The sequence below is a fragment of the Synchytrium microbalum genome, assembly GCF_006535985.1.
Source record: "Synchytrium microbalum strain JEL517 chromosome Unknown SmJEL517_scf0008, whole genome shotgun sequence".
Taxonomy (NCBI): domain Eukaryota; kingdom Fungi; phylum Chytridiomycota; class Chytridiomycetes; order Synchytriales; family Synchytriaceae; genus Synchytrium; species Synchytrium microbalum.
Window position 1 is genome coordinate 647,978 of NW_022158357.1, and position 11,044 is coordinate 659,021.

An 11,044-nucleotide genomic window follows, 5' to 3' on the forward strand; every position below is an offset into this window, starting at 1 on the left:
ATCTAGCATACAAAACATGCTCCTTCATGAGGGGCTAGCTCTTGGTCGTGTTCACTACATTCTAATTGTACTAGTCAAGGACTCGGACGAGCTGGCTATCGTCTTTAGAGTACGTTGTGACTGCTGGTTGAGTGCATCGCTGTCTAATTACCTAGTTTCACATAGAACTCGTTGCCCCGACTGGACATTCTCAAGACAGTTTGCATAGAATCCAAATCACTGCTGTTCCATAGGACTACCATAACATAAAAGTGTAACATACTTTATATTTTGCGTTGCATGATAGAGATTCATAGACTAAATATGTGCTGGTATATCCCTTCACTACATTGACATTCCATAGTAGCACCACACACATCCATCCATGAAGCTGCTTCCTGTATTTAGTGAGAGGCAGAGTGTACCTTAAAGATACCGCGTGCGTATGGTGGAATGTGTTGCTCTTCGTGATGTTTGTGCAAGTATTCCTTAACAAATGCTGCTTCTGCGGGCTCCATGGTGACTGCTGGTGGAGGAGAGCTCCTGATTTTGGAGAGACCGTACAATCCAATATATATGCCCAAGCAGTAATAGCCGACCTAGTGTTTGAATTGATGATAATGTTAGCGACGCTGTTCAAAAGTTTTGCACTCTGAAGGAGACGACGTAGAAAACAATGACGACACTCTACCATGTGTCGTGGCACGGCTCTGCCAAAGATGATGAAGGATTCCAATGGGTTGCCGATAGACATTGTTTATTATTATATTCCTTCTTATGACTGTTGGTTTTTTGTGGAAACAGGAGTGTGACGATATGCAAGTTTGACAGTGTGGGGAGCCAAAGGTATCCAAATGAAGACATATGTTTGCATTACAACGTGCGATTTCGATGCGGTTAACTCTAGTAGAACAATCACGCCAAAATCAGCTCGAACGGAGAAAACCGTGACTTTGAACTCTGTAGAGGCGACAGCACGTCGAATTTCAATAAAGGAGCAATTGAATATCAGTGATTTAAAATGATCTACACGTCTTCCTTCTTTTTTTTGACTAAGTCCGATGCAAGCAAGATCCATCAAAAACGTCCACATAGACATTCTCATCAAAAGTCAACGTTGTCCCTATGAAGAAAAGATGACTATTTGCACCCTAACGCCTCGATTACGAGCAGCAGCGCAACTGGCAATAGCACTCAAATCCCCGGAACTGGATGAAGAAACTACGACAGAGCTCCAAACATGCGTGAATTCAGATTGGGAAACTCCTCAAACAATATCTCATACTCTGGTCGCACATATTGCTAGGATTATAAGAGAGCATGCTACTGGTGAGTCACTCTATACCCCTGTGGATTGGTTATCATCAAAGTTTTGTGTTTGGAACCTTTAACATCAACCTAAAACATCAAACACACACACACCAGAGAATGGATTGGATGAAGACTTGTATGAGCTACGTGAATTGCTACGAGGCAGCACGCTAGTGCATGAAGCTCCCAAACAACGAGAAAAGGTTGGCTATAAACTTTGCACCAAACTGAGGCAACTTGACTCACTTCCCTCACCTCTAGTCTCCCGAGTTACAAGCTATACTAGAACGAGCTCGAATTGATCAAGAAAACAAAGAATATGCAAGAATGGTATCAGGAGTGAGTTCAAGCAACGACGCAATCAATGGAACAGCTCCAGCTTCAATAGGGAGAGAACTCAAGGCTGCTTCCCAATTATCGCTCGCCGCATTCAACGTTGTCTTGTCTCTTGTCGCTGTCTTTGCTGCCGTGTATTACTTTGGGGATGCTGTGTCGAATGATGCCTCAATGGTATGTATTTGGATCAATTTTGATCAAATTTGATTTCTTCCAAAAGCACAAGCAAACCTGAGCGCTCACCATGACTTAACGTCTGTAGAAAACTCTAATGGGTCTAGCAGGTGTTTTGATCGTTGCTATTGCCGAAGGTTGGTTCTTCATGAGAGATTGGTTGGTCGTGCATGAGAAGCCAACAATGACTACTTCGAAATCGAATGGACATGTCACCAATGGACAAACCAAGATGGCAAAAGAAGAATAAAATGGTAAAAGAACAAATCCCCAACTTATATTGTAGAGGCCTTTTGTATGTGTGTAAAGCTCATAACATAAACTTGTAATTCAAGGACGATATTGTAAACTTTATCAATGTTAGAATTAGCTCGTCGGTTTGAAGTTACCCGTCACCGTGTCTAGCGGTTTGCCATTACTGATCCGCCAAATCGCTTTTCTCAATAAGCTGACATTTGAACAAACTTCAACAGGAAGAGAAACAGACAATCATGAGCGCACTAGAGACACTCAAAAAGTAAGCTTGTTCGTTCACTTCCCTGTTTCTTGAGCGACCACAAACGGCGGTTTGCGAGACTTATTCTTTGTGATTCCAAATACTCACAAAGCTGCTCGCTTTGCAGGTATACGACCGTAGTGGCCGACACTGGTGACTTTGAAGGTGTGAATTTCCCTTGAATAATCGTCTAGCTCCTTGACGTTCAATGTTTTTGGTTGATGGTTTTTAACATCAAAACTTCACCATCTTGTCTAATACTTTAGCCATTGCACAATACAAACCTCAAGATGCTACCACCAACCCTTCATTGATTCTTGCTGCATCGCAAAAGACTCAATATGCTCATCTTTTGGAAGATGCTATTGCTTATGGCAAAAAGAAGGGAGGGTGAGTTTCGTCGTGAACCAACTTTGTCTATTCGTCTCGTTTGCTTGTGCATTTACTAACGATGATCTCCTTCCTTTCTACAGCGCATTCGATGATCAAGTTACGTGGGCACTCGACCGACTAGTACGTTCATACTTTGACACGCTTGAAACCCACAAAGCTTAACACTCCAACCTAGTTGGTCAACTTTGGAGTCGAAATCCTAAAGATTGTACCCGGTCGTGTATCAACTGAAGTCGACGCCCGCTTGTCATTCGATTTGGAAGGCACCCTTGATAAAGCCAGACGATTGGTAGCAATGTATGAAGAAGTTGGTGTTGATGCCCGCAAACGTGTCTTGATCAAGATTGCATCCACATGGGAGGGTATACAAGCTGCCAAGGAATTGGAAGCTAAGGATGGAATTCATTGCAATTTGACCTTGTTGTTCAGTTTCCCTCAAGTACGTGTCATGGGAAGAGTTGTTAGACAAACGCATACACAACATACTGATTGAAACCAATATTACTATGTTTAGGCTGTGGCATGCGCAGAAGCTCAAGTCACATTGATCTCTCCATTCGTCGGCCGTATCTTGGACTGGTACAAGAAATCAACAGGCAAAAACTACTCTGCTACAGAAGACCCAGGTGTTATTTCAGTACAGCGTATCTACAACTACTACAAACGTCACGGATACAAGACTATTGTTATGGGTGCTTCGTTCAGAAACACTGGTGAAATCGAGGAATTGACTGGTTGCGACTTTTTGACTATCTCGCCTGCTCTTTTGGATGAATTGTCCAAGAGTCCTACTGCGTTGACGCCTCGTGTTACTGCTGAGAAGGTAGAATATTGACGAAATACGTTGACGGTGTTTTGGTGGAGGTTTGGATTCTGACACTTTTGTTGTTGGGATAGGCCAAGACTTTGGATATTCCCAAGGTCACATACTCTGAAAAAGTCTTCCGATGGGACTTGAATGAGGTAAATGTTTGCTTTGACCATGTGTCGGTTATGCACCTGTCATTGATGTAAAAAAAAATTGATGACGCAACATTTTCTTGCCAAAAACAGGACGCCATGGCTACTGAAAAGCTATCTGAAGGTATTCGAAAGTTTGCTGAAGACGGTATCAAGTTGGAAAGCGCTCTTAAAGCTCGCATGTCTTGAACGTGGTAGGACTTTTTACTTTTCACTTGTCGGCTTTGCCTTCGCAAAACAATGACGTCGATTCTCAGCGGACATTTTTACTGTAGTGATGGATAGTTTTTCACATGAAAACCTTGCAAAACAGAAGCTTCATATTATATCGTTTTATTGATTGTGTCAATACATACCAAAAGTATCCTGTGCTCCTTTTTGTGCGATCTTATAAATCAATCCACACGACCAAAGGGTAAAAGAACTTTACTAAAGGGTATATACTGAGCTCCCTATGTCGAGGATCTTCCTCGTCCCTTTCTTGCTCAACTCTGCTCCCAGGAAATGAGGGAAATAAATGAGGGGTCCTTCAAAACTTGCAAAACTCCACTTTTTTTTAACTTTAGCTGGCTGAGAGGCTGGAGAAGGGACAGGAATCGCATCGATAACGACGCAACAAGCAAAACAAGGATACTTTTTCTTGCGATGGGATCCCGCATGTGACTAAACCCTCGAAGCTGAAAATTTCCAAAAACTCGTGTGTAAGAGGACATCCAACTTTGTCTTCACTTCAACAGTTACCAACGCCCAGAGTAACCTGATATACATATCGATTTTGCATATCAATGACTGATCTTGAGAAAAAGATAGATGAGACCCAAGAGGTCTACAGCATCGGTAAGTTGCTATTGACCACGCAAACCTGGAAGCCTGCCACTCACCAGCCAAACTTGTTTTCTCTAATTAGACTGGTCTCCTGAAGAGGAGGCAGCTGTACGATTCCACATTGACAGGACAGTCATCCCATTAGCGTAAGTGTCTGCCTTCAAAAAAACCCGACGTTTGACGGCCATTGGTTTCGGTTTACACGTTGACAAGCATGCCCCACCAAGCAAACCTTCTGATACCACATATACCAACCTAGTTTGTTCATGTACATCTTTGCCTTCCTTGGTATGTGGTTTTGTGTGTTGAGACCCTTTGCGTCTGCTTGACTCACACTTCACACCACAGATCGAGTAAACATTGGAAATGCACGTGCATACTCCTTGGATACCAAGACTGGGCTCGGCGCAATGGAAAGGGATAACGGCATGAGCGGGAACGACTACAACATGGTGCTGTCCATGTTCTTTGTCCCATACTGTGCTCTTGAACCGTTTTCCAACCTTGCATTGATCCGATTCCGTCCTTCTGTCTGGCTGTCACGTATCATGTTGACTTGGGTATGCTACCAAAGCTTGTTCCTTGTAGCTCTTGCAAATCTTGGGTTGTTCCTAATCACAAATGCTCTTGATAGGGTATCTTCTCAACATGCATGGCTGCATCTGGTTCATATGCAGCTTTGATGACCATCCGTATCTTCATGGGAGCTGCCGAAGCGGGCCTGTTTCCTGGAGTTGCTTTCTGGCTGACGTTCTGGTACAAGCCATCTGAAATCTCTGGTCGTATCTCATTCTTCTATGGCGGTGCTTCATTTGCTACTGCATTCTCTGGCCTGATTGCCACTGGTGTCTTCTACAGTAAGTTCTGCATTGTCGTCTTCTTCCTTCCAATGGCCTGGTGCGTTTTGCTGAATATCATCTTGTTGTTCTCATTAGTGGATGGTAAAGGTGGTCTTGCCGCTTGGAGATGGATCTTCTTGCTCGAGGGTCTCCCATCAGTCATTCTCGGAATTGTGTTTTATTTCTTGATTCCCGACTATCCTGAAACTTGCAAGTTCCTGTCTGAGCGTGAACGTGAAATTGCAGTTACTCGTCTTCGAGGTATGAACTTGTGTGAATAATGACTTGCTACCGACATGAGAGCATGGTTTTAACAAGTTAATGTAGTCGACCCTGCCCATGCCGCCGTCAAAGTCTTCAAGCGAGACGAAATCTGGCCCGTTTTGCGCGAATGGCAATTGTGGGTTCAGACGGCTGTCTTTTTGATGGGTATTACTCCTCAGTAAGTATTCATCTCCTTATAACTTTGGCTGTAACTTGTTTGACTTGTTGGCGAAAGCATGCGTCGATATACTGACCACGTGGACCAATGTTGGTTGAATGTTAAGCAAACATTTCTAATCAGTCTTGCTAAATCGTGATTTTTGATGGTTAGATACGCAATTGCATACTTTCAACCTACTATTTTGGCATACCTGGGATACACTGGTGTCGCCTCGCAATGGATGACTGTTCCAACCACGCTCTGGAACGCCATAGGCATGTTCTTCTTGATTGTGTCAACGGCTCAAAGAAAATACGTTTTGTGTATGTATACTAACGGATTGTTTCAACCATAGTCTTGATCATTCTATCAAACATCTCGGACCGCATCCGTGACCGATCTGGAATCCTCATCTGCGGTCTATTCATAACCAGTATCGCCTTCGTGATCATGGCCACAGTGTGGTCGCCTCCTTCCGTTGCATATGGAATGCTCTTTGTCGTCCCAGGTAAATCAAAGATTGTGTGTATTCTTCAGATGTTTGAAACACATTCTAACACAAACCCACACTTGCAGCTTATTCTGCGACCGTATCTCTCTTGCACGGATGGGTAGCCAACAACCACAAATCTCACACTGCTCGTGGATTTGCTATGGGCCTCATGAATGGCCTTGGTGGTATTTCCGGCGCAATTGGTGGTCAGATTTACAGGGCTGCCGATGCTCCTCACTTCCCAATTGGTAACTCGATTAACGCTGGTTTGTTGCTTGCTTCCGCCTTCGTAAGTACCTTGTTTTTGCGTGATTGTCATTGTTTCTTGTCATTGTCGAACGAAATAGTTTCTGATACTGATACTGCCCTCCTGCGAATAGCTTGCCATAATTGTCCGTCTCACATACGTCTTGGCCAACCGAAAAATCGATGCCAGAAACGCTGCACTTGTTGCCAGTGGTGCTGAGTTGACTGAGGAACAAAAATGGAGATACACTCTATAAGTCCCTTGCAGTGGGAATAGTAATATTGCACTTTTAGAATTTTGTAGTTAAAGTAGACTGCGATTAAATTGAGTGGTTGATAATATTCAAATTTGTGTGTAGTGTTATGTCTGTTGGTGAGGTTGGGATTGTGTGGACGATCACTTTTGCATAAGGCAGTGTGCAGAGCTGCCGACATATCTTCATGGTTGGTTGACTCTCAATGATCAAATTTTGACTACTAGCATAGGGCGACCGCATAGCCAAATTGGTTGGGAATTCTCCAAAACAATTTGTGCGTGTCGCACTTGATGACATGCTTGATGCAGTTTGTTAATGTCGACCAGCATTCAAGACATCAAGTCAAAAAGGAGCAGCACATTCGATCTTGGAGGTTACAATGCTGATCAGCCTTTGAGAACGCCTCCATTCGTGCAAGTTTTGCGGAAAACTCGAATTTGAATATTGAGGCAACAAGCTTCCACGCCCCAGTTGGAGGGATGAATAGCATTTTGTTGATTGTTGGTTAGCATTTGGACACGCCATGGTTTCCGCAGGCTTCATCCTTTTGTCGTCATCACACTGGATATGATCTGGTTCTTCATTTGGACAGGAAGCTGACTCAGGAGTCGAGCATCTGAAAAGGCTGTATGCGTACTGCGCGCTGTGCAATTCGTGTCGGAGGAAAACTAAATGGATGACGCGTCAACTTCAAATACTTTCAGTTTACGTTTACGATTTTTGCTTTAGGTGAAGAATGAAACAGAGTTTGATATTTTACAAATGAAATTGCCTTGTTCATGTTTTTGCCGATGATGCTTCTGATACAACTTCCACTTGACTTCCAGTAGAAGGCACAATCTCGGCAGGTACAGCCTTCGAGAGCTCTACATACTTGATAAACAGAGCAAAGAACACACCAATGCAGCTAGCTGCACAGCTGATGTACCAAATATAGTTCATCGCCATGATGAAGGCACGGATAACAAGCACTCGAAGGTCTGGGGATATGGTGCTAACGTCCGATAAGTCCAAACTAGCTAATGCAGATAATGGGATGCCGTTCGTGTTGAATTGTTGGATCAGGAAGTTGGACCAACGATCTTGTAGGATTGTTGCTGAAATTCCGACACCGAGAACGCCACCTTTGGAGAAACAAAACGGGATGATGAGCTGCGAGTTTCAACATTCATGTTGGAAAAACCACACATCCAGACTGCAGTCGATCAATTCCGAGTATGTCGATTGCATAAACTTGATAGCTACACATATTCAACACTCACCAAAGTTCCTAAGAGACGACGAAATGGAAGGAATGAGTTTATAGAATGATGAGAGACTGCTCTCGACACAAAAAAAAGTATGAAGATTCGCCTCACCTGAAGAAACTGACTGCTGCAGTACCAGTAGCCATGTCTTTGGTTTCGACTGACGCCTGTACTGCAATTTGAGCTGACTGGATGATGAGTCCAAGCCCAAGACCCGCAACCACTAACACAATAATCTCAACACCTCGTGGCTAAGAGAACGAAAGAAGATTAGGAGACAGATATGAGAAATGTATCCAGAGGGATGAGATGTTACCGAGCTTTCATTTAAGGTAGATAAAAGACCACTGCCAACGGCAAGTAGGACCGTTCCAATCCAAATGAATGGTCGAACCACACCGAAGCGAGAGGTCAAACCTCCACCAATCATACTAGCAAACACCAACGAGAGCATCAATGGCAAGAGTGACAATCCTCTGTTGAACACGACAAAGTTAGCTCGAGTATTTTGAGGGAGGTCTTCCAAAGGATAGAACCCTTCACATCAGGTACATACCCTGCTGTGGCATCATAACCATGTACGTTACGGTAGTAGAGTGGTACAAAATAGATAGCACCATACATGAAGAAGCCAGCGACGAACGCGATGGCATTACTAGTCCAAAAGTTTCGAATTCGAAACAGGTATACAGGCAAGATCGGCAGCGTAGCAAATTTGGCCTATTCTCGCGAAATTTGTGAGTTGTTTGTCACATTTCGGTTTGCAATGCGAGCTACACGTTACCTCCACCAACACAAATCCACCCAACAGCAGAAATCCGAATATGAGCAAACACAGAACAGTGGGACTGCTCCAACTGTATTGCGAACCGCCCCATGAGAGGGCGAGAAGGATCATGGAAGTACTGGCGCACAAGACAAGGGCACCGAGAAAGTCGATTTTCTTGACTTTAGAGCTCAAAGCTCCTTGAGGTATAGGGATTCTCAGGTACATTATTAGCACGACACAGGAAAACCCCATCACTGGGAGAAAGACCTAATCAAAGAGTAACGATGAGACAAGTGCCACACCATCTGGCGATAAACTCAAATGCAGAGCTCATGTGACGTAGATCTTGCGACTCACATAGAATATCAAGCGCCATGACGTGTGATCAACGATACCACCGCCAGCGAGCGGTCCGATAACCATAGCGAGAGCTGACGTGGCACCTATGATGCCTTGATATTTGCCTTGGTCTCGAATCGACACCTAATGTGTACCAGTCAGTACAATGTTCCCGGCGAGACGTTTGCCATGATGATTGCACTTACAATATCAGCGATGATGATCATACACAGTGAGATAAGGCCTCCTCCACCCACGCCTTGAATGAGCCTTGCTCCAATCATCATTCCAATCCCGTTTGCTGCTCCACATAGCACGGAACCCAGGACGAAGAATGCGATGAATCCGAGGAAGGTATACAGACGGCCAAAGACTGGTGGTAGTTAAAAATACATCGTGAGTGCTCAGAATCGCAGTCGAAGATGAGAAAGGTCGAAATCACTCGAATAACAGAACAATGACCCCACTTACTATCAGAGAGTACACCACTGAGTGGCTGGAATGCTGTACTTGTCAAGAGGTAACTTGTACCAATCCAAGCGAGAGAAGACAACCCGTTCAAGTCATTGGCAATCACCGGTAAGGCCGTTGCAACTATCGTCCCGTTGATAGAAGCGACGAATATAGCTGGTTAAAACGAAAACGGTTAGACTAAAGCCACGAATATGGGAACGGTTGTGAAAAAGCCCAGTTGTTGAAAGAACCACGTTGATGCAAACTCGAACCGCAAAGGGGCAAGACAATATTGCGATCCAGCATTCTTAAAGGAAACATGCAGATACATACCTAAAGCAAGACCAACGAAGACTAGCCCGAGTTGTTTTGGGGTATGGTGCTCAACTGGGCTTCCAGCATCGACATTTAATGATTCGGGTGCGACTTGCCCCTTTTCGACGATGTGATCTGATTCCATTTCTAGGGTATATTGCCTATAGGAAGCTTTGGGAAGCGTGTGTTTTAGTATGTCTGATTAAACGAGGGCAAATGAAAACATTAATTGCGGGGTTCAAAACGAGAAATTTCAATAGACGGTCGCTCACCTAAAGCACTGACTATGTGAACGATTTAATGTTTGAGATGGCACTCAAGTTCATGCGATGTGCTTTGCCTGATGTGCTTTGCCGATTACAAAATTTGGGTGTGTGGAAGGAAGAATCTCTCCCTTGGAAGAACCCCCTCCCGTGCCTAATCGTTTTTCCCCCATCGACGGTTGAAGAAACCAGCAACCAGCGCTTGAACTATGGATCTAGCATCTAGCTGCTAGCGGATACAAATGCGCAAAAATCACAAATTACGACTAAGATGCTATACAAAAAGAGTGGTAGAGCGCGCACCAATACCGGATTTGGAACTGAAGCCAGCACTACCTTGCTGTTTGGCCTGTTTGATCAATAGTTACAAGTCTTAGTAAATTTTTGGTCTGAATCTAGGTTCTGATCTGTCCTTTGGTTGGAAGCATCTAAAAGCTGCGACGTTGTGGTAGCAGCTACTACCACAACCACAAGCGCAGGGCTTTCTTACAATATGGATGTACATCTGCACAATAGTAGAGTATATTCTACAGATCTGCCTCGTGTTTCGAGATGCAGTGTTCCTGCGGCTGACGGTGCTCCATGGTATAGAGCCATTACAACCGAAAAAACAAACCAGTTCCGATAATCACCAGCACCAAAATCAAAGAATATGAAACTTATGTTTGATTTTGCCTTCGTTCTTGTTAGAGTAACTATTCTATATTTGCCGCGGAAGGATTGTGGTTTTGTTTGAGTGAAACGATGTGTGCGTGTATATATGCACAGCTCGGTGTTGCGGGATACCACGAGCCTCCAGTTCATCCTTGCTCGACAATGATTGGGTGGAATGTTCGGTTTCAGCGTCTAGATCTTCTCGAGGATTGGTGAAATTGGGCAAAGCGAGCAAAAGTAAGTGCATTGCAGCGTTCAGGAAGGAAGGAGA

At 44.1% G+C, this 11,044-nt stretch overlaps 5 protein-coding genes across 5 annotated transcripts; 3 read left to right on the plus strand and 2 right to left on the minus strand.

Annotated features, from left to right (window-relative positions):
• Window positions 1-383: 383 nt before the first annotated feature.
• Window positions 384-733, minus strand: SmJEL517_g02190 (uncharacterized protein; the record flags this gene model as incomplete). Its single annotated transcript, XM_031168118.1, has 2 exons — window positions 384-578; window positions 671-733. The coding sequence occupies 2 exons, from the start codon at window positions 731-733 to the stop codon at window positions 384-386; spliced, it is 258 nt and encodes an 85-aa protein (XP_031026011.1).
• A 382-nt stretch (window positions 734-1,115) lies between these two features.
• SmJEL517_g02191 (uncharacterized protein) lies at window positions 1,116-2,050 on the plus strand (the record flags this gene model as incomplete). The annotated part of the gene is made up of 4 exons (XM_031168119.1): window positions 1,116-1,308; window positions 1,405-1,493; window positions 1,552-1,800; window positions 1,889-2,050. 4 exons carry the CDS (start codon window positions 1,116-1,118, stop codon window positions 2,048-2,050), a joined length of 693 nt encoding a protein of 230 aa, XP_031026010.1.
• A 241-nt stretch (window positions 2,051-2,291) lies between these two features.
• On the plus strand, window positions 2,292-3,838 carry SmJEL517_g02192 (transaldolase; the record flags this gene model as incomplete). Its single annotated transcript, XM_031168120.1, has 8 exons — window positions 2,292-2,317; window positions 2,424-2,461; window positions 2,563-2,686; window positions 2,770-2,809; window positions 2,865-3,128; window positions 3,204-3,512; window positions 3,587-3,652; window positions 3,743-3,838. The coding sequence occupies 8 exons, from the start codon at window positions 2,292-2,294 to the stop codon at window positions 3,836-3,838; spliced, it is 963 nt and encodes a 320-aa protein (XP_031026009.1).
• A 596-nt stretch (window positions 3,839-4,434) lies between these two features.
• On the plus strand, window positions 4,435-6,733 carry SmJEL517_g02193 (uncharacterized protein; the record flags this gene model as incomplete). Its single annotated transcript, XM_031168121.1, has 11 exons — window positions 4,435-4,486; window positions 4,557-4,620; window positions 4,734-4,762; window positions 4,823-5,034; window positions 5,109-5,331; window positions 5,410-5,574; window positions 5,641-5,755; window positions 5,909-6,060; window positions 6,093-6,245; window positions 6,314-6,519; window positions 6,611-6,733. 11 exons carry the CDS (start codon window positions 4,435-4,437, stop codon window positions 6,731-6,733), a joined length of 1,494 nt encoding a protein of 497 aa, XP_031026008.1.
• Window positions 6,734-7,510: 777 nt separating this feature from the next.
• SmJEL517_g02194 (uncharacterized protein) lies at window positions 7,511-10,001 on the minus strand (the record flags this gene model as incomplete). Its single annotated transcript, XM_031168122.1, has 10 exons — window positions 7,511-7,857; window positions 7,996-8,003; window positions 8,092-8,231; window positions 8,297-8,456; window positions 8,537-8,700; window positions 8,765-9,016; window positions 9,107-9,232; window positions 9,295-9,461; window positions 9,560-9,715; window positions 9,875-10,001. 10 exons carry the CDS (start codon window positions 9,999-10,001, stop codon window positions 7,511-7,513), a joined length of 1,647 nt encoding a protein of 548 aa, XP_031026012.1.
• Window positions 10,002-11,044: the final 1,043 nt, after the last annotated feature.